At 39.5% G+C, this 20,153-nt stretch overlaps 1 protein-coding gene and 1 long non-coding RNA gene across 24 annotated transcripts in view; one reads left to right on the top strand and one right to left on the bottom strand.

The window, feature by feature from the left end:
- Positions 1–20,153, bottom strand: part of KDM4C (lysine demethylase 4C) — a 435,403-nt gene that overhangs the window by 329,963 nt on the left and 85,287 nt on the right. For 17 of the 21 annotated variants that reach the window (XM_078436862.2, XM_078436854.2, XM_078436853.2 and 14 more), the window contains one exon: positions 18,629–18,822. The exons of 3 other annotated variants lie outside the window; for them this stretch is intronic. In XM_078436862.2, the coding sequence (XP_078292988.1) occupies positions 18,629–18,822 (194 nt within the window). Of the gene's footprint in view, positions 1–18,628; positions 18,823–20,153 lie in introns of those variants that run through there. One more of the 21 variants, XM_078436859.1, reaches the window with a different exon arrangement.
- The window catches only part of LOC132663491 (uncharacterized), a 70,730-nt gene that overhangs the window by 23,761 nt on the left and 26,816 nt on the right, over positions 1–20,153 (top strand). For all 3 annotated transcript variants that reach the window (XR_013551768.1, XR_013551769.1, XR_013551770.1), the window contains one exon: positions 7,498–7,599. This is a non-coding gene — a long non-coding RNA (uncharacterized LOC132663491). The remainder of the gene's footprint in view (positions 1–7,497; positions 7,600–20,153) is intronic.

Raw genomic sequence — 20,153 nt, 5'->3', positions numbered from 1 at the left:
GATTGCATTGAATGTGTAGATAGCTTTGGGTAGTATTGACATTTTGACAGTATTTATTCTTCCAATCCATGAGCAGGAATGTCTTTCCATTTCTTTATATCTTCTTCAATTACCTTCATAACCTTTCTATAGTTTTCAGCATACTGATCTTTTACATCTTTGGGTAGATTTATTCCTAGGTATTTTATGCTTCCTGGTGCAATTGTGAATGGGATCAGTTTCTTTATTTGTCTTTCTGTTGCTTCATTGTTAGTGTATAAGAATGCAACTGATTTCTCTACATTGATTTTGTATCCTGCAACTTTGCTGAATTCATGTATCAGTTCTAGCAGACTTTTGGTGGAGTCTATCAGATTTTCCATGTATAGTATGTCATCTGCAAAAAGCAAAAGCTTGACTTCATCTTTGCCAATTTTGATGCCTTTGATTTCCTTGTGTTGTCTGATTGCTGATGCTACAACTTCCAACACTATGTTAAACAACAGTGGTGAGAGTGGGCATCCCTGTCGTGTTCCTGATCTCAGGGGAAAGCTCTCAGTTTTTCCCCATTGAGGATGATGTTAGCTGTGGGCTTTTCATAAATGGCTTTTATGATGTTTAAGTATTTTCCTTCTATCCTGACTTTCTCAAGGGTTTTTATTAAGAAAGGGTGCTGGATTTTGTCAAAGGCCTTTTCTGCATCGATTGACAGGATCATATGGTTCTTATCTTTTCTTTTATTAATGTGATGTATCACGTTGATTGATTTGCGAATGTTGAACCAGGCCTGCATCCCAGGAATGAATCCCACTTGATCATGGTGAATAATTCTTTTTATATGCTGTTGAATTCGATTTGCTAGTATCTTATTGAGAATTTTTGCATCTATATTCATCAGGGATATTGGCCTGTAGTTCTCTTTTTTTACTGGGTCTCTGTCTGGTTTAGGAATCAAAGTAATACTCGCTTCATAGAATGAGTCTGGAAGTTTTCCTTCCCTTTCTATTTCTTGGAATAGCTTGAGAAGGATAGGTATTATCTCTGCTTTAAACGTCTGGTAGAACTCCCCTGGGAAGCCATCTGGTCCTGGACTCTTATTTGTTGGGAGATTTTTGATAACCGATTCAATTTCTTCACTGGTTATGGGTCTGTTCAAGCTTTCTATTTCCTCCTGATTGAGTTTTGGAAGAGTGTGGGTGTTTAGGAATTTGTCCATTTCGTCCAGGTTGTCCAATTTGTTGGCATATAATTTTTCATAGTATTCCCTGATAATTGTTTGTATTTCTGAGGGATTGGTTGTAATAATTACATTTTCATTCATGATTTTATCTATTTGGGTCATTTCCCTTTTCTTTTTGAGAAGCCTGGCTAGAGGTTTGTCAATTTTGTTTATTTTTTCAAAAAACCAACTCTTGGTTTCGTTGATCTGCTCTACAGTTTTTTTAGATTCTATATTGTTTATTTCTGCTCTGAATGTTATTAAGTCTCTTCTTCTGCTGGGTTTAGGCTGCCTTTGCTGTTCTGCTTCTATTTCCTTTAGGTGTGCTGTTAGATTTTGTATTTGGGATTTTTCTTGTTTCTTGAGATAGGCCTGGATTGCAATGTATTTTCCTCTCAGGACTGCCTTCGCTGCGTCCCAAAGCGTTTGGATTGTTGTATTTTCATTTTCGTTTGTTTCCATATATTTTTTAATTTCTTCTCTAATTGCCTGGTTGACCCACTCATTCTTTAGTAGGGTGTTAACTTCCATGCTTTTGGAGGTTTTCCAGACTTTTTCCTGGGGTTGATTTCAAGCTTCATAGCATTGTGGTCTGAAAGTATGCATGGTATAATTTCAATTCTTGAATACTTATGAAGGGCTGTTTTGTGACCCAGTATATGATCTATCTTGGAGAATGTTCCATGTGCACTCGAGAAGAAAGTATATTCTGTTGCTTTGGGATGCAGAGTTCTAAATATATCTGTCAAGTCCATCTGATCCAATGTATCATCCAGGGCCCTTGTTTCTTTATTGATCCTGTGTCTAGATGATCTATCCATTTCTGTAAGTGGAGTGTTAAAGTCCCCTGCAATTACCACATTCTTATCAATAAGGTTGCTTATGTTTATGAGTAATTGTTTTATATATTTGGGGGCTCCGGTATTCGGCGCATAGACATTTATAATTGTTAGCTCTTCCTGATGGATAGACCCTGTAATTATTATATAATGCCCTTCATCTCTTGTTACAGCCTTTAATTTAAAGTCTAGTTTGTCTGATATAAGTATGGTTACTCCAGCTTTCTTTTGGCTTCCAGTAGCATGATAAATAGTTCTCCATCCCCTCACTCTCAATCTAAAGGTGTCCTCAGGTCTAAAATGAGTCTCTTGTAGACAGCAAATAGATGGGTCTTGGTTTTTTATCCATTCTGATACCCTATGTCTTTTGGTTGGCGCATTTAATCCATTTACATTCAGTGTTATTATGGAAAGATACAGGTTTAGAGTCATTGTGATGTCTGCATGTTTTATGCTTGTAGCGATGTCTCTGGTACTTTGTCTCACAGGATCCCCCTTAGGATCTCTTGTAGGGCTGGTTCAGTGGTGATGAATTCCTTCAGTTTTGTTTGTTTGGGAAGACCTTTATCTCTCCTTCTATTCTGAATGACAGACTTGCTGGATAAAGGATTCTTGGCTGCATATTTTTTTCTGTTCAACACATTGAAGATCTCCTGCCAATCCTCTCTGGCCTGCCAAGTTTCAAAAGAGAGATCAGTCACGAGTCTTATAAGTCTCCCTTTATATGTTAGGGCACGTTTATCCCTCGCTGCTTTCAGAATTTTCTCTTTATCCTTGTAGTTTGCCAGTTTCACTATGATATGTCGTGAAGAAGATCGATTCAAGTTATGTCTGAAGGGAGTTCTCTGTGCCTCTTGGATTTCAATGCCTTTTTCCTTCCCTAGTTCAGGGAAGTTCTCAGCTATTATTTCCTCAAGTACACCTTCAGCAACTTTCCCTCTCTCTCCCTCCTCTGGGATACCAATTATGCGTATATTATTTCTTTTTAGTGTATCACTTAGTTCTCTAATTTTCCCCTCATACTCCTGGATTTTTTTATCTCTCTTTTTCTCAGCTTCCTCTTTTTCCATAATTTTATCTTCTAGTTCACCTATTCTCTCCTCTGCCTCTTCAATCCGAGCCGTGGTCCTTTCCATTTTATTTTGCATCTCGTTTAAAGCATTTTTCAGCTCCTCCTGACTGTTCCTTAGTCCCTTGATCTCTGTAGCAATAGATTCTCTGCTGTCCTCTATACTGTTTTCAAGCCCAGCAATTAATTTTATGACTATTATTCTAAATGCACTTTCTGTTATATTATTTAAATCCTTTTTGATCAGTTCATTAGCTGTTGTTATTTCCTGGAGATTCTTTTGAGGGGAATTCTTCCGTTTGGTCATTTTGGATAGTCCCTGGAGTGGTGAGGACCCACAGGGCACTTCCCCTGTGCTGTGGTGTATAACTGGAGTTGGTGGGCGGGGCCGCAGTCATACCTGATGTCTGCCCCCAGCCCACTGCTGGGGCCACAGTCAGACTGGTGTGTGCCTTCTCTTCCCCACTCCTAAGGGTGGGATTCATTGTGGGGTGGCATGGCCCATCTGGGCTACTTGCACACTGCCAGGCTTGTGGTGCTGGGGATCTGGCGTATTAGCTGGGGTGGGTAGGCAAGGTGCATGGGGGCAGGAAGGGCAGGCTTAGTTCGCTTCTCCTTAGGTGATCCACTTCAGGAGGGGCCCTGTGGCAGCGGGAGGGAGTCAGATCCGCTGCCGGAGGGGTGGCTCCGCAGAAGCACAGCGTTGGGTGTTTGCGCGGAGCAAGCAAGTTCCCTGGCAGGAACTGGTTCCCTTTGGGATTTTGGCTGGGGTATGGGCGAGAGAGATGGCACTGGCAAGCGCCTTTGTTCCCCGCCAAACTGAGCTCTGTCGTCCCGGGGCTCAGCAACTCTCCCTCCCTTTGTCCTCCAGCCTTCCCACTTTCTGAGCAGAGCTGTTAACTTATGACCTCCCAGATGCTAAGTCATGCTTGCTGTCGGAACACACTCCATCTGGCCCCTCTGTTTTTGCCAGCCAGACTCAGGGGCTCTTCTTGGCCAGCAGGCTGCCCCTCCGCCCCAGCTCCCTCCCGCCAGTCCATGCAGCGCGCACCACCTCTCTGCCCTTCCTACCCTCTTCTGTGGCCCTTTCGTCTGCGCTTGACTCTGGAGACTCCGTTTTGCTAGTCTTCTGGTGGTTTTCTGGGTTATTTAGGCAGGTGTAGGTGGAATCTAAGTAATCAGCAGGATGCGCGGTGAGCCCAGCATTCTCCTACGCCGCCATCTTCTCTCCCTTTATTACATTTTTGTAAATATTCATTTATTTTGCGGAGAGCACAACCAGAGGAGGGGCAGAGAGAGGGGGACAGAGGATCCAAAGTGGGTTTTGCATTGACAGGCAGACAGCAGATGTGGGGCTCATACTCACAAACCATGAGATCATGACCTGAGCTGAAGTCAGATGCTCAGTTGACTGAGCCACCCAGGTGCCCCATACCTTTATCTCTCTTAAAACTCAAAATTGAAACAAAAAAGTCACTAACCTCTCAAACTAAAATTACAGTATTCACCAAGCAAAAGACAACAGCACTTGTTGCTTAAAATGCAGATATAAAGATATAAAATGCAGATATAAAATGCAGATATAAAGAACAAAACCATTAAACAAGTACAAAAGTTTTCCTTGGTTCTTGTTACACAAAACTTCATGAATCAAAAAGTAAAATACCTATTTATATTCCACAAAACTCAATCTTTCTTAAGTGGTTAATTTACACTATACTTTTTAATCAAGGCATACTCCTGTGTCAAAAAGAAGACTGAACAACTATGGATTTTATATGTGTGATTACATTTTCACATTACTGATGATGTTAACAAGTTTTAATATTTGTGCATTTATTAAACTTTAAGCATTCATATTTTAAATTATAAAGTCTCATTAGTTAACTGTGGAAAAGAGAGGATTGCTTACTTCATTTTCAGTTCATAAAAACAGATGAATGTGAGAAACAGAACATAGGACTATAAGGGATGCTGTGGTAGGTACTCCCTTCCAGATGAGGCCTTCATTCCATTCTCTAAAGGAAGGCTCCACTTACACCCACTCAAAGTCATGTTCCCTCTCCCAACATCATGGCCTCTAGAACAGGAGGCAGTGGTAGCCGGTATCCAATGAGTGATCCATACAAGAATATAAAAGCCAGATCCTCTTGCTTCAGTTTGGGGTAATTCAGAAGGGACCTGACAGTTCCAGCTGCCTGTGGGATCTGCCATGGCTCTACTGCAGTTTCACTTCCCTTTCTGTGCGGTCCTGCCTTCCCTCCCCCTCACAGGTGTTATCACAGACACCTCTGGTACACAAATCTGAGTTTCAGAGTGGGCTCCCTGAGCAATCTGCACTACAATTAAGGGGTTTGTAAGGAGGTGTCACTCAAAGCGAGGCATCTAAAAGCATGGCGTAGAGAATGGGGTATTTGAGCTGAGACCCTACAGAAAAAAAAGCCCCTGAGCAAAGAAACTGAGCCAGAGCTTAGGCCCACACTTATGCTATTTTATGGCCCATTTCCTAACATGGGCCCATTCCAAGCATGGCCTAGAGAATGAGGTATTTGAGTTAAAACCCTACCAGAAGAAAAAGCCCCTGAGCAAAGGAACTGAGCCAGAGCTTAGGCCCACCCTTATGCTATCTTATGGCCCATTTCCTAACAGAACAATTAGATGAAAAAGAGAAACTCTACCAGCCACATCTGCAGATAGTCACAGATGAGGGAACTGCAGGGAAAAAAAAAAAAAAAAAAAAAAAAGCCCTAACAAGGAAGTTTCAGTGAATAACTAACATTAAAAATATAAGCAGTTCTTTTTCATCTGGGATTCAAAATACAGTTCAGTATCCATATACATGTAAGTTAATATCCTGAGTAATCATAAAAATCAAGTTAATTTTTGTCTGAAATCTTTATAAAACTTAGTAAAAACAATAACTGCACAAAACTTGATTTTCAAGAAAGAATGTATTTCGTATTACTTAATCCACTGAATATTTTCTAAGTGTGTTCTACCCACTACTAACATTTTCTTTTCCCCAAGAGGTACTATTAATTGTTAGTTGCTATCAAATATAGGCCATTTATGTGGAAAGAAGTCTTTCCTCCTTAATACTCTCCAAAATACTGGGGCACCTGGGTGGCTCGGTTGGTTAAGCGCCCAACTGGCTCAGGTCATATCTCACTGTTCATGAGTTTGAGCCCCACGTCAGGCTCCGTGCTGACAGCTTGGAGCCTGGAGCCTGCTTTGGATGCTGTGTCACCCTCTCTCTCTGCCCCTCCCTGCCCCCTCAAAAATAAATAAACATTTAAAAAAATTTTTGTAAATACTCTCCAAAACACTCAACAGATAACACAATCAGCAATAATGTTTTCTATTACTAAAGGATCAAATGACTGATTTCCAAACTGTTTTCCATGCCCACCATCACCCCCCAATCCTGGGCCCAGAGTCTCCAGATGAAAGTGCCTCAAGGAAGGAGTTACTGAGGGAGAGTGTCCCACCAAATGTCCCACCTGACATTTCAGCCAAGTCAGCTCTTCTTTTATTTTCAGTTTTATATATTGACCTTCTAAATAAACTTCACTTACATAAGTCTGAAAACCTCTGTGCTTTTAAGTTTATTTTATTTTGAGAGAGAGAGTACATGTGCACACGAGTAGGGGAGGGGCAGAGAGAGAGGGGAAGGGAGAGGATCCCAAGTAGGCTCCACACTGTCAGCGTAGAGCCCAGCATGAGGATCAATCCCACAAATCCATGAGATCATGACCTGAGCTGAAATCAAAAGTAGTACACTCACCCAACTGAGCCATCCAGGTGCCCCTGAAAAACTCTGTGCTTTCTTGAAGTGATTAGCATGGTTCTTGGCACACATAAAAGGACTTCATTAAATGGAATGGAGTCACCAAAAACAAAACATACTTCACCACCCTAGTCAAGTCCTACTCCTTGTAAAGTAAGCTTACAAAGAACAAATACATTTGAGATCACAGAAGTAAGACATAAATCTATTTGCAAGCTTCCCTGTAGACATGTAATCACACACACACACACACACACACACACACACACACACACACAATTTTCCTATATGCTCAAGTCAAGGAATAACTTTTGCAAAACAAATATGAAGTAGTATGTATTTTCTACAAAGTACTATCTAAACAGTAAGATTAAAACCATCTGAAAAGGAGAGAAGAAATATGGGGAAAAAGATAAGCTAGGCAAAGTAACTGTTGAACTACAACATTTGCCATGGTAATGTGCAAAACTTACAGCACTAATGTTTGTTTTCCGTGAACTCCAAAGTAAATAAATTTGCATTAACAATCTTATTTTTCCCTAAGAGTTATGGATTTGATTCAGCAATTTCTTTTCATTTGAAGGGATTTTTCTGGCTCTTATAGGTGACGATGATAACTTTAAGTGAAAGTACCAACAATAAGAGGCATCCTGGAGGAATTTACAAGCCCCTGCTCTGTCTTCCAGGGATACCAAGAGTACTTAATGTAAGTTCAGAGTTCCTGTATGAGAATGCACACTTACGGATCAGTTAGTAAAAAGGCATTACATCACATTACTTCAGTGAAAACAGTGAGATTTGCTCTGAAAATTGCAAACACTAGATTTCACAGATGCTTCTTTTAGGGAACTCTGCTGAGCAGGCGTCTACAAGACTCAATGTTTGGACCACAAGCATGTGTATGTGTGCCTGTACAATAGTGTTTATTTGGAAGTCAGGCTCAGGTTTAAGTAAACTATAAGCCATTTGATCAAATAATTTTTGATACCATTTATCACTGTACCCTTTTCTTCCTAATAATATAATCAGTAGCTAAGTACAAAATAAACACCATACTTTTTAAGCAGATTTCCAATTTCTTACACCTTTTTTAATAATACCTTAAAAAAAACTATGCATCCATATGCCTAAAAATAATAATAACTTATGCAGTTAATTTCATTAATACTAGATAAAGTATTTATGCAAGTCTATTTTTCCTATTTACAGGGCAATTTTCCCTAGGAATAGTAATTAAAACCAGAAACAAACTAATTCCAAGAGTATTTTTTTTATACAAACCATCAAAAAGGATACAGCTGTCACCATTATCCAATTAGTCTTAACATTGAAAAATAGAATATATTAATGAGTCTCAACTTACCAAGTGGATAAGTAGGAATTAATACCATGGGTTGCTAATTCAATGTATCATTGAATATTATCAGGCTATCCAATCCCTAAAGCAATGTTCTGCATTAGGTGTTTAAAGAAAAAAATCTCAGTAAGAAATTCATCCATAAAGCTGTTTATTTAACAAATATTGAGCACCTACTGTGTGCCACAATCATGCCAGATATTGTGCCAGGCAAGGGATATGTGTTAGTGAACAAAACCAACAGGGTCCCCTTCTCTAGGAGCTCACATTTTGATGGAGAAGATATATATTAAACATGCATAGATCAATGTAACACCACCTTCTTTGTTCTTTTAAAAAAATACTTGAATAAATCTGAAAGTCTCATATTCACTGTGTTTGGACAGTCTCCGGAAGAAGGATCCAAGGTACCATCTAAATTCTATATCCTCCAGTAATTAACATTATCACACATAACACTTGAAAGGAAGAATTATATTGTATTTATCCTTGAAACCCCTACTGTATTATATATAGACACATCATGCCAAGTTCTGGCTTTGAGTCATTACTATGACAAAAAAAAGATTTATTTTCATAACGTTATTGAAATAATAGTAAGTGAAAATATTTGTATGGTACTTTACAGTTTACAAAGCTCTTTTACAAAGTATATCCCTGAACTCTCCTAGCAACCCTATAGAGGCAGAGGATAAATCATGCCTCCGATCAGCAGTTAAGGAAACTCATGATTTGCCCTAACTTATTCAGCTGGTAAGTGACAGACTGAGATTTTAAAACAGGTCTTCTGGCTCCAAAGTCAATGTTCATTCCAAGAAAATAAATACTTTACCACTAACTGCTAAAGCAGCTTTCTATCTGCTTATTTAAAACATTCTTTCTCCCTTAAACCTTTACACCAAAAATGTTTAAATAAATCATCACCTCCTCTAGTCTCTTCAGTATAGCTCCATGCTCATGAACACTTAGTGGGCAAAATCGGCCACATTCAGTGTCCAGCAAAGTATGTCTCAGGGCTTCCATCTGGAGCTGTGCATATCTGCAGCTACTCAGAAATCTCAGGAAACTGCGTATTCTTAACAGTTACATTTTAAACAAAAAAAAAAAAAAATCTTTATAAAATGTTCTATATATTTCCTTATCTGTCCCTAAACAGATTGTTCCAAAACAATTTAACACTCTCCTAATCCAAACAAGAACTACAGAGCCTCAGTCCTATAGCTAGACTCTTTGTTAAGTGCTGATGATTCAAAGACAAATAGACACAGACCCCAACTTCAAGACAGACACAGGAAAGGGCAAGGAGGTAGTCAGAAGCACATTAAAAGTACAAAAACAGGTGTCTAAGGTAGGGGCAGCGCACAGTCCAGAAGGCCTTCAGGCAATAACTAAGGGATACACAGGCAGAAGACAGCAGAGACCAGTGTAGACATGGAATTAAGGAGGGAATCTTAGGCAGTTTTACAATAATCATTTCCAAAACTTGATGCCTGCAGGTAGAAAGGAAGAAGGAAGAGGGGGGGAGGGGTGGAAGGGGGACGGGAAGAAGAGAAGTGGGAAGAAGAGCAGGGGAGGGGGGTGGGTAGAAACAGGGAGGGGGAGAAGAGGAGGGGCGGAAGTAGAAGGGGGGAGGAGAAGCAGCAGTAGAAGGAGGGGTAGGAGGAGAAGTAGTAAAAGTAGTTAGTAGTAGTAGAAGTTGAACTTCAACAACAGGCTATAAGGCTAGAAGAAGGAAGACACATTGCTCAGGTCAGAGATGTCAAGCACAGGTGTGGGCATTCCCTGGAGAAAAGTAAAGGCAACCATCCCACATTCAACTCAACAAGGTGAAGACAGCTGAAGGGAACCAGCACATGTACACACATGCACAAAGAGAACCTGATGTCACCTCCTCATCTTCTCATTTTATAGACAGAGTAAGTAGAAATATTCCCATGGTTCTGATCACAAATCACAGAATTAGAGCATCAGAGATTATCATGATTAACCTTGTCATTTTGTGGGTGAGTAAACTGGGCTCCAAAGAAGTACAGTTATTTGGCCAAAGCCACAAATGTTACCAGCAGAATAAGGACTAGAGCCCAGATTGCTTGTCCCTTGAGTCTAAGTTCTGCCAACAGACACTGTCCACCTCCCAATATTTACATGAATTTGTACTGTTTCTACCATCATTCAAAACTCATTTAACATGTATTATGATGAGTACTAAAATGAATTTTAATAATAGAATTTACCTCAAAATTATTTATGCTGAACTAATATAATCTTTCATAAATCTGTCGGGAAATAGCCTTACAGTCATTTATATAATTCTTTTTCTACAGTAGTTATCTTAGAAAATGTAATGTAGATTAGCAGTCATAACTCACTGTTGTGTTTTATTATTTTATCATTATAAATAATAGTCAAGGTTAAAGATAATAGTGATATTATAAATCTACCATTAATGCATATAATGGAGTCTATAATAACTAATAGAGTAATTAACTACAGAAAATATAGATGCTGGCAGAAAGAAATTCTTTGAAAATGGGCATAATTATTCTCACTCATGAACAGTGGTATTCTTTCACAAAGACCCAAGACTCTAGAATCAGTCTTCTCCCTGATCAGAATACTCTCCCCTAAATGATCTTTAGGAGATAATATAATCCTGTTCCCCAGACAGGGTGGGGAGATCATCTTTCTTGATAAGAAAGCAGAGATATCATCTAAACTCCTCTAATAGGAAAATCTCAAATTATTGTTTCCAGGCATTCTCATTAACTGATTTCTAAAACACCTCCAGAAAAGTTTTGCTACTAGCTTTTCAGATTTTTAAGGAAAATATATAGTACATAGTTGTCAATACATTAGATTTTACCAACATATTGAATTTATCCATTTCATTTAATTTGGTTCACACTAAAAGTGAATGTCACAAAGAGCACAGAGGTAACTATGCAGTTGAGAAACAGCCCAAATGCCTATGGATTCCTTAAAATATCTCTCCAAGTCTCTCAAAGCTAAGTCCCCAAAGTACTAAAGGATGACATTCCAAGAGACATTACAGTGGTGTTGAAGGAATATGACAGAAACCCACAGGATCTAAAGCATGTGCTCAAAACCAGCCCTCAGGAAACACCTATGTCATGAATAGTCCCATCATACCATTCTGTCACAAAAGCCTCTCTGGGTCCTAGACCACCTGCTAAAACTGTTTGATTTTGATTTATTCCATTAAGAGAGCAGAATGCTAAGACTTTATCAAATGAAATGTGCAAATAAAACACCTTCAAAATAAGTTAAACGAACCGGAGAAGTTGGTGGCGTATAAGGATGCTGGGCTCACCTCATCCTGCTGATCGCTTAGATTCCACCCACATCTGGCTAAATAACCGAGAAAACAGCCAGAAGACTAGCAGAACAGACTCTCCAGAGCCAAGTGTAGACAAAAGTCCCACGGAAGAGTGTAGGAAGGGCGGAGAGGTGGTGTGTGCTACATGGACTGGCGGGAGGGAGCCAGGGCAGTGGAGGAGCAGTCCACAGGGCAAGGCAGAGCCCCTGAAGTCTGGTTTCCAAAAGCGGAGGAGCCAGATTCCGTGAGTTCTGACAGCCAGTGGGACTTAACATCTAGAATGTTAAAAGTCAACAGCTCTGCTATCAGAGAGCAGGGAGGGCGAGACGACGCCAGGAGAGAGAGTTGTTGAGCCCCGGAAACACAGAGCTTGGCGGGGAAACAAAGGATCTGGCAAGCGCCATTTCCCTCTCCCATCCCCCAGCCGGAATTCCAAAGGGAACCAGTTCCTGTCACCCAACTTGCTTGCACCGTGCAAATGCCCAATGCTATACTTCTGTGGATACATCCCTCCAAAGGGGCCTACCTCCCTCCCAGTGCTGCAGGGCCCCTCCCGCAGGGTACCACCCATGGTAAAGCTAGGTAAGCCACCCCCTCCTGCCCCTGTGCACCTTTCAGATCCACCCCATCTAAAACGCCCTTGGCCAGATCCTATTGAAGCAGCACCACAACCCTGGCAGTGTGCAAGCAGCCCAGACAGGGGGCACACCACTCCACAGTGAGTCCTGCCCCTGGGAGAGGGGAAGATAAGGTACACACCAGTCTGACTGTGGCCTCAGCGGTGGGTTGGGGTCTGACTGTGGCCCCGCCCACCAACACAAGTTTCTCAGGACAGCACAGGGGAACTGCCCTTCAGTTTGGAGTTACTGCAGGGACTAACCAAAACGTCAAAACGGAAGAATTCTCCTCAAAAGAAACTCCAGGAAGTAGCAACAGCTAGCGAATTGATCAAAACTGATTTAAGCAATATAACAGAACAAGAATTTAGAATAATAGTCATAAAATTAACTGCTGGGCTTGAAAAAAGCATAGAGGACAGCAGAGAATCTATTACTACAGATATCAAGGGGCTAAAAAATAGTCATGAGGAACTTAAAAATGCTATAAATGAGGAGCAAAATAAAATGGAGGTAGCCATAGCATGGACTGAAGAGGCAGAGGAGAGAATAGGTGAATTAGATGATAAAATTATGGAAAAAGAGGAAGCTGAGAAAAAGAGAGATAAAAAAAAAAAATCCGGGAGAATTAGAGAACTAAGTGATGCAATCAAACGGAACAATATCCGTATCATAGGAATTCCAGAAGAAGAAGAGAGAGAGAAAGGGGCTGAAGGTGTACTTGAACAAATCATAGCTGAGAACTTCCCTGATCTGGGGAAGGAAACAGGCATTGAAATCCAAGAGGCACAGAGAACTCCCCTGAGACGTAACTTGAATTGATCTTCTACAAGACATATCATAGTGAAACTGGCAAAATACAAGGATGAAGAGAGAATCCTGAAAGCAGCTAGGGATAAACAGGACCTAACTTACAAAGGTAGACACATAAGAGTAGTAGCAGACCTATCTACTGAAACTTGACAGGCCAGAAAGGAATGGCAGCAAATCATCAATGTGAGGAACAGAAAAAATAAGCAGCCAAGAATCCTTTATCCAGCAAGTCTGTCATTCAGAATAGAAGGAGAGATAAAGGTTTTCCCAAACAAACAAAAACTGAAGGAATTCATCACCACTAAACCAGCCGTACAAGAGATCCTAAGGGGGACTCTGTGAGTGAAATGTTGCAAGGACCACAAAGTACCAGAGACACCACTACAAGCATGAAACCTACAGACATCTCAATGACTCTAAACCCATATCCTTCAATAATAACACTGAATTTAAATGGACTAAATGCTCCAACCAAAAGACATAGGGTATCAGAATGGATAAAAACAAGACCCATCTATTTGCTGTCTACAAGAGACTGATTTTAGATCTGAGGACACCTTCAGATTGAAAGTGAGGGCATGGAGAACTATCTATCATGCTACTGGAAGTCAAAAGAAAGCTGGAGTAACCATACTCATATCAGACAAACTGACTTTAAATTAAAGGCTGTAACAAGAGATGAAGAACGGCATTATATATTACAGGGTCTATCCATCAGGAAGAGCTAACAATTATAAATGTCTATGCGCCAAATACCGGAGTCCCCAAATATATAAAACAATCATAAACATAAGCAACCTTATTGATAAGAATGTGGTAATTGCAGGGGACTTTAATACCCCACTTACAACAATGGATAGATCATCTAGACACAGGATCAATAAAGAAACAAGGGCCCTGAATGATACATTGGATCAGATGGATGTGACAGATATATTTATAACTCTGCATCCTGAAGTAACAGAATATACTTTCTTCTCGAGTGCACATGGAACATTCTCCAAGATATATCACACACTGGGTCACAAAACAGACCTTCGTAAGTATCACACCATGCACACTTTCAGATCACAATGCTATGAAACTTGAAATCAACCACAGGACAAAGTCTGGAAAATCTCCAAAAGCATGGAGGTTAAAGAACATCCTACTAAAGAATGAATGGGTCAACCAGACAATTAGAGAAGAAATTTAAAAATATATGGAAACAAATGAAAATGAAAATACAACAATCCAAATGCTTTGGAATGCAGCGAAGGCAGTCCTGAGAGGAAAATGCATTGCAATCCAGGCCTATCTCAAGAAACAAGAAAAATCCCAAATACAAAATCTAACAGCACACCTAAAGGAAATAGAAGCAGAAGAGAAAAGACACCCCAAGCCCAGCAGAAGAAGAGAATTAATAACATTCAGAGCAGAAATAAACAATATAGAATCTAAAAAAACCGGTAGAGCAGATCGATGAAACCAAGAGTTGGTTTTTTGAAAAAATAAACAAAATTGATAAACCTCTAGCCAGGCTTGTCAAAAAGAAAAGGGAGAGGACCCAAATAGGTAAAATCATGAATGAAAATGGAATTATTACAACCAATCCCTCAGAAATACAAACAATTATCAGGGAATACTATGAAAAATTATATGCCAACAAACTGGACAACCTGGAAGAAATGGACAAATTCCTAAACACCCACACACTTTCAAAACCCAAACAGGAAGAAACAGAAAATTTGAACAGACCCATAACCAGCAAAGAAATTGAATCAGTTATCAAAAATCTCCCAACAAATAGGAGTCCAGGACCAGATGGCTTCCCTGGGGAATTCTACCAGACATTTAAAGCAGAGATAATACCTATCCTTCTCAAGCTGTTCCAAAAAATAGAAAGGGAAGGAAAACTTCCAGACTCATACTATGAAGCCAGCATTACTTTGATTCCCAAACCAGACAGAGACCCAGCAAAAAAAAAAGAGAACTACAAGCCAATACCCCTGATGAATATGGATGCAAAAATTCTCAATAAGATACTAGCAAATCGAATTCAACAGCATATAAAAGAATTATTCACCATGATCAAGTGGGATTCATTCCTGGGATGCAGGGCTGGTTCAATATTTGCAAATCAATCAGTGTGATACATCACATTAATAAAAAAAAAGATAAAAACCATATGATCTTGTCAACTGATGCAGAAAGAGCATTTGACAAAATTCAGCATCCTTTCTTAATAAAAACCCTCGAGAAAATCGGGATAGAAGGAACATACTTAAAGATCATAAAAGCCATTTATGAAAAGCCCACAGCTAATATCATCCTCAATGGGGAAAAACTGAGAGCTTTCCCCCTGAGATCAGAAACACGACAGGGATGTCCACTCTCACCGCTGTTGTTTAACAGTGTTGGAAGGTCTAGCATCAGCAATCAGACAACAAAAGGAAAGCAAAGGCATCAAAATTGGCAAAGATGAAGTCAAGCTTTCACTTTTGCAGATAACATGATATTATACTTGGAAACCTGATAGACTCCACCAAAAAGTCTGCTAGAACTTACACATGAATTCAGCAAAGTCACAGGATACAAAATCAATGTACAGAAATCAGTTGCATTCTTATACACTAATAATGAAGCAACAGAAAGACAAATAAAGAAACTGATCCCATTCACAATTGCACCAAGAAGCATAAAATGCCTAGGAATAAACCTAACCAAAGATGTAAAAGATCTGTATGCTGAAAACTATAGAAAGCTTATGAAGGAAATTGAAGAAGATACAAAGAAATGGAAAAACATCCCGTGCTCATGGATTGGAATAAATATTGTTAAAATGTCAATACTACCCAAAGCAATCTACACATTCAATGCAATCCCAATCAAAATTTCAGCAGCATTCTTCTCGAAGCTAGAACAAGCAATCCTAAAATCCATATGGAACCACAAAAGACCCTGAATAGCCAAAGTAATATTGAAGAAGAAAACCAAAGCGGGAGTCATCACAATCCCAGACTTTAGCCTTTACTACGAAGTTGTAATCATCAAGACAGCATGGTATTGGCACAAAAACAGACACATAGACCAATGGTATAGAATAGAGACTCCAGAATTGGACCCACAAAAGTATGGCCAACTAATCTTTGACAAAGCAGGAAAGAATATCCAAAGGAAAAAAGACAGTCTCTTTAACAAATGGATGAAACATCTCTTTAACACAAGGATGAAACTAGACCACTTTCTTACACCATTCACAGAAATAAACTCAAAATGGATAAAGGACCTGAATGTGAGACAGGAAACCATCAAAACCCTAGAGGAGAAAGCAGGAAAAAATCTCTCTGACCTCAGCCACAGCAATTTCTTACTTGACACATCTCCAAAGGCAAGGGGATTAAAAGCAAAAGTGGACTATTGGGAACTCATGAAGATAAAAAGCTTCTGCACTGCAAAGGACACGATCAACAAAACTAAAAGGCAACCAACGGAATGGGAAAAGATATTTGCAAATGACATATCGGACAAAGGGCTAGTATCAAAAATCTATAAAGAACTCACCAAACTCCACACCTGAAAAACAAATAACCCAGTGAAGAAATGGGCAGAAAACATGAATAGACACTTCTCTAAAGAAGACATCCAGATGGCCAACAGGCACACGAAAAGATGCTCAATGTCACTCCTCATCAGGGAAATACAAATCAAAACCACACTGAGATACCACCTCATGCCAGACAGAGTGGCCAAAATGAACAAATCAGGAGACTATAGATGCTGGAGAGGATGTGGAGAAACGGGAACCCTCTTGCACTGTTGGCCGGAATGCAAACTGGTGCAGCCGCTCTGGAAAACAGTGTGGAGGTTCCTCAAAAAATTAAAAATAGATCTACCCTATGACCCAGCAATAGCACTGCTAGGAATTTACCCAAGGGATACAGGAGTACTGATGCATAGGGGCACTTGTACCCCAATGTTTATAGCAGCACTTTCTACAATAGCCAAATTATGGAAAGGGCCTAAATGTCCATCAACTGATGAATGGATAAAGAAGTTCTGGTTTATATATACAATGGAATACTACGTGGCCCTGAGAAAGAATGAAATATGGCCTTTTGTAGCAATGTGGATGGAACTGGAGAGTGTTATGCTAAGTAAAGTAAGTCATACAGAGAAAGACAGATACCATATGTTTTCACTCTTATGTGGATCCTGAGAAACTTAACAGAAGACCATGGGGGAGAGGAAGGGGGACAAAAAGTTAGAGAGGGAGGGAGCCAAAACATAAGAGACTCTTAAAACCTGAGAATAAACTGAGGGTTGATGGGGGGTGGGAGGAAAGGGAAGGTGGGTGATGGGCATTGAGGAGGGCAGCTGTTGGGATGAGCACTGGGTGTTGTATGGAAACCAATTTGATAATAAATTTCATATTAAGAAAAAAAAGTTAAACAGCCTTTCCCCTAACTTTTGTTGTGGAGTTAAGGGACTCCTTAACAACAAATCAGAACACAACAAATCAGAACTGTCTGAATTTTTCTTGTATGTCCTAAGAACTTTCCTCTTCCACCTAAAATTTGCCTTCCAACTAAATGCCATTTTTGATCATTAGCAATTTTTGCTATATTTGAGTTTTTTGGAGAAAGCTTATAACTTCACATCTCACCAAATGATAAAACCTCAAAGGCAAGTAATAATGGCAAAATGGGTGTGGAGATTATCCCCAAATAACTGCATCTCAATACTTAATCAGCAGGAGAACTTGAAAACAGACCATTATCTTTAACTTGGAGGCAAGAAAGCTACTGGGCTGACACGAACACCTGAAGAGCATCCTATCATGTTCACATCCATCAGAAACATTATCTTCCCTGGGTTGGTCAAGGTGACGCTTTGTATGCTTCTGTCTGTGTTTTCCTGCATGTCCATGTATTACAGAAAATAGAATTGATGCTTAAACTCCCCTAAGACTAAAACCCACAAAAACAAGTTCAAAACATGAAATTGGCCAGGGTGACTGACAAACTAACGATTACATATGTGTGTACTACATGATGTATTTTACAATGCAGTACATCTGTAAGTCGTTGCTCAGAAACATGAGGAAAGAGGCTCACAAACACAGGAAACTGCTAGTTAAGAACACGTATTAACAATGACATTCTTTTCCCCATGCCCATCACCCAAAGAGCAATGATAGGCTTCCTGAATTCATCCCTCCTCTCCTAAACTAGTCATTTATTTAGAAAAGGCTGGACCAGAAGATCATTAAGATTACCAGATACTCCACATCCATGAGGTCAACTTTCACTCTTAACTATTTCCTGCATACCTTCTAACAAATGCTCAAAAAAGTAACAATGCCTAACAAATTCTTCAAGACTACAGTATCTATCAACCCATGGCCCACAAAATGGTATGCAAGCCACTTTAGATACACAAGTCACCACTAGCTTTATGGTTTTGAGTAAAACCATGGGCAGAGTGGAAAATAATCAATTATTACACTCAAAAAATTTCACCTCAGATAAATCTGAATTCACCAGATAAAATGAAAAAATCCTCTTCAGTAGGTTCATATTACCCAAATTTCAAAACTCCTAAGCAAATGAATATTAAACATGAAACTTGCCAAGACTTGGGCTCTCCAAAGTGGAGATAATTAATGCTGTAGAGGTCCATATCCTCGGTGTGCCACGCGAATGTGGTTTTCCACATGCCAAAATAGAGATAAGGGGTGTTTACACCCTCAATAGAAATACCGCACTCTTCCTCAACCACATCCAAGACCGTATTTAGGCGAGCTATGTTCCATTCATCCACACCCTGGAACCAGGAGAAAGAGGAAAAAAAAATCAAATGTTAATAAACTAATAAAAATAGCATTTATTAATCAAACTGTCATGTGCCAAAATTATCATACTGTACACTTAAATTCACTGAGAAATGAAAAATAAAGCAATCATTATTCAGGTAATATATGTATGTATATATCAATTATTAAAGATCCAAGATTACTACTAGCATAATATGGTTCTATATGAACATTAGTATGAAAGTATACCAATAAAATTCCTGACTCCAAATAGAAGTATAAGTTAAGGCTCCACCCCTCAGTTGTTGTTAGCAAAAAATCATTGCTTCAAAGACTATGATCTGAAGTGTGCTTTCCATTTTTGGCACACCTTTTCTTTGAGGGTGGGAGTAGTTTTTTCTTTTTAAATTATTTATTTGTACATTAGCTTAGAAGTCATATTCAACATCAGACATCATCTCAAGATACTAATAGTAAAATATATCTTCTGCCTTCCCACTCTCATCCCTATGCATTTCAACTTTAGCATGTGATACATTATTTCCTAAAAATTCCACTATAATTATGGGAAAAATTCTTAGCACTTCTAAACCACAGATCATTGTGCTTTTACTGCTCCTTCAACTAAATATTATTCTTTCTATATAAAATTTATTGTCAAATTGGTTTCCATACGACACCCAGTGCTCATCCCAACAGCTGCCCTCCTCAATGCCCATCACCCACCCTCCCTTCCCTCCCACCCCCCATCAACCCTCAGTTTATTCTCAGGTTTTAAGAGTCTCTTATGGTTTGGCTCCCTCCCTCTCTAACTTTTTTTTCCCCTTCCCCTCCCCCATGGTCTTCTGTTAAGTTTCTCAGGATCCACATAAGAGTGAAAACATATGGTATCTGTTTTTCTCTGTATGATTTATTTCACTTAGCATAACACTCTCCAGTTCCATCCACGTTGTTACAAAAGGCCATATTTCATTCTTTCTCATGGCCAGGTAGTACTCCATTGTGTATATAAACCACAATTTCTTTATCCATTCATCAGTTGATGGACATTTAGGCTCTTTCCATAATTTGGCTATTGTAGAAAGTGCTGCTATAAACCTTGGGGTACAAGCACCCCTATGCATCAACACTCCTGTATCCCATGGGTAAATTCCTAGCAGTGCTATTGCTGGGTCATAGGGTAGATCTATTTTTAATTTTTTGAGGAACCTCCACACTGTTTTCCAGAGTGGCTGCATAAATATTAACTTCTTATGTCGATGGGAAATTTTAAATACAGAATAATAAAAAAATCCTTATCCAAACTTTAGTAAAACTGCTGGAATAATGTAGTTTTATAGCA

This window comes from Panthera onca, chromosome D4 (assembly GCF_046562875.1).
Source record: "Panthera onca isolate mPanOnc1 chromosome D4, mPanOnc1 haplotype 2, whole genome shotgun sequence".
In the NCBI taxonomy this organism is placed as follows: Eukaryota; Metazoa; Chordata; class Mammalia; order Carnivora; family Felidae; genus Panthera; species Panthera onca.
This window is presented reverse-complemented; position numbering and strand designations above follow the sequence as displayed.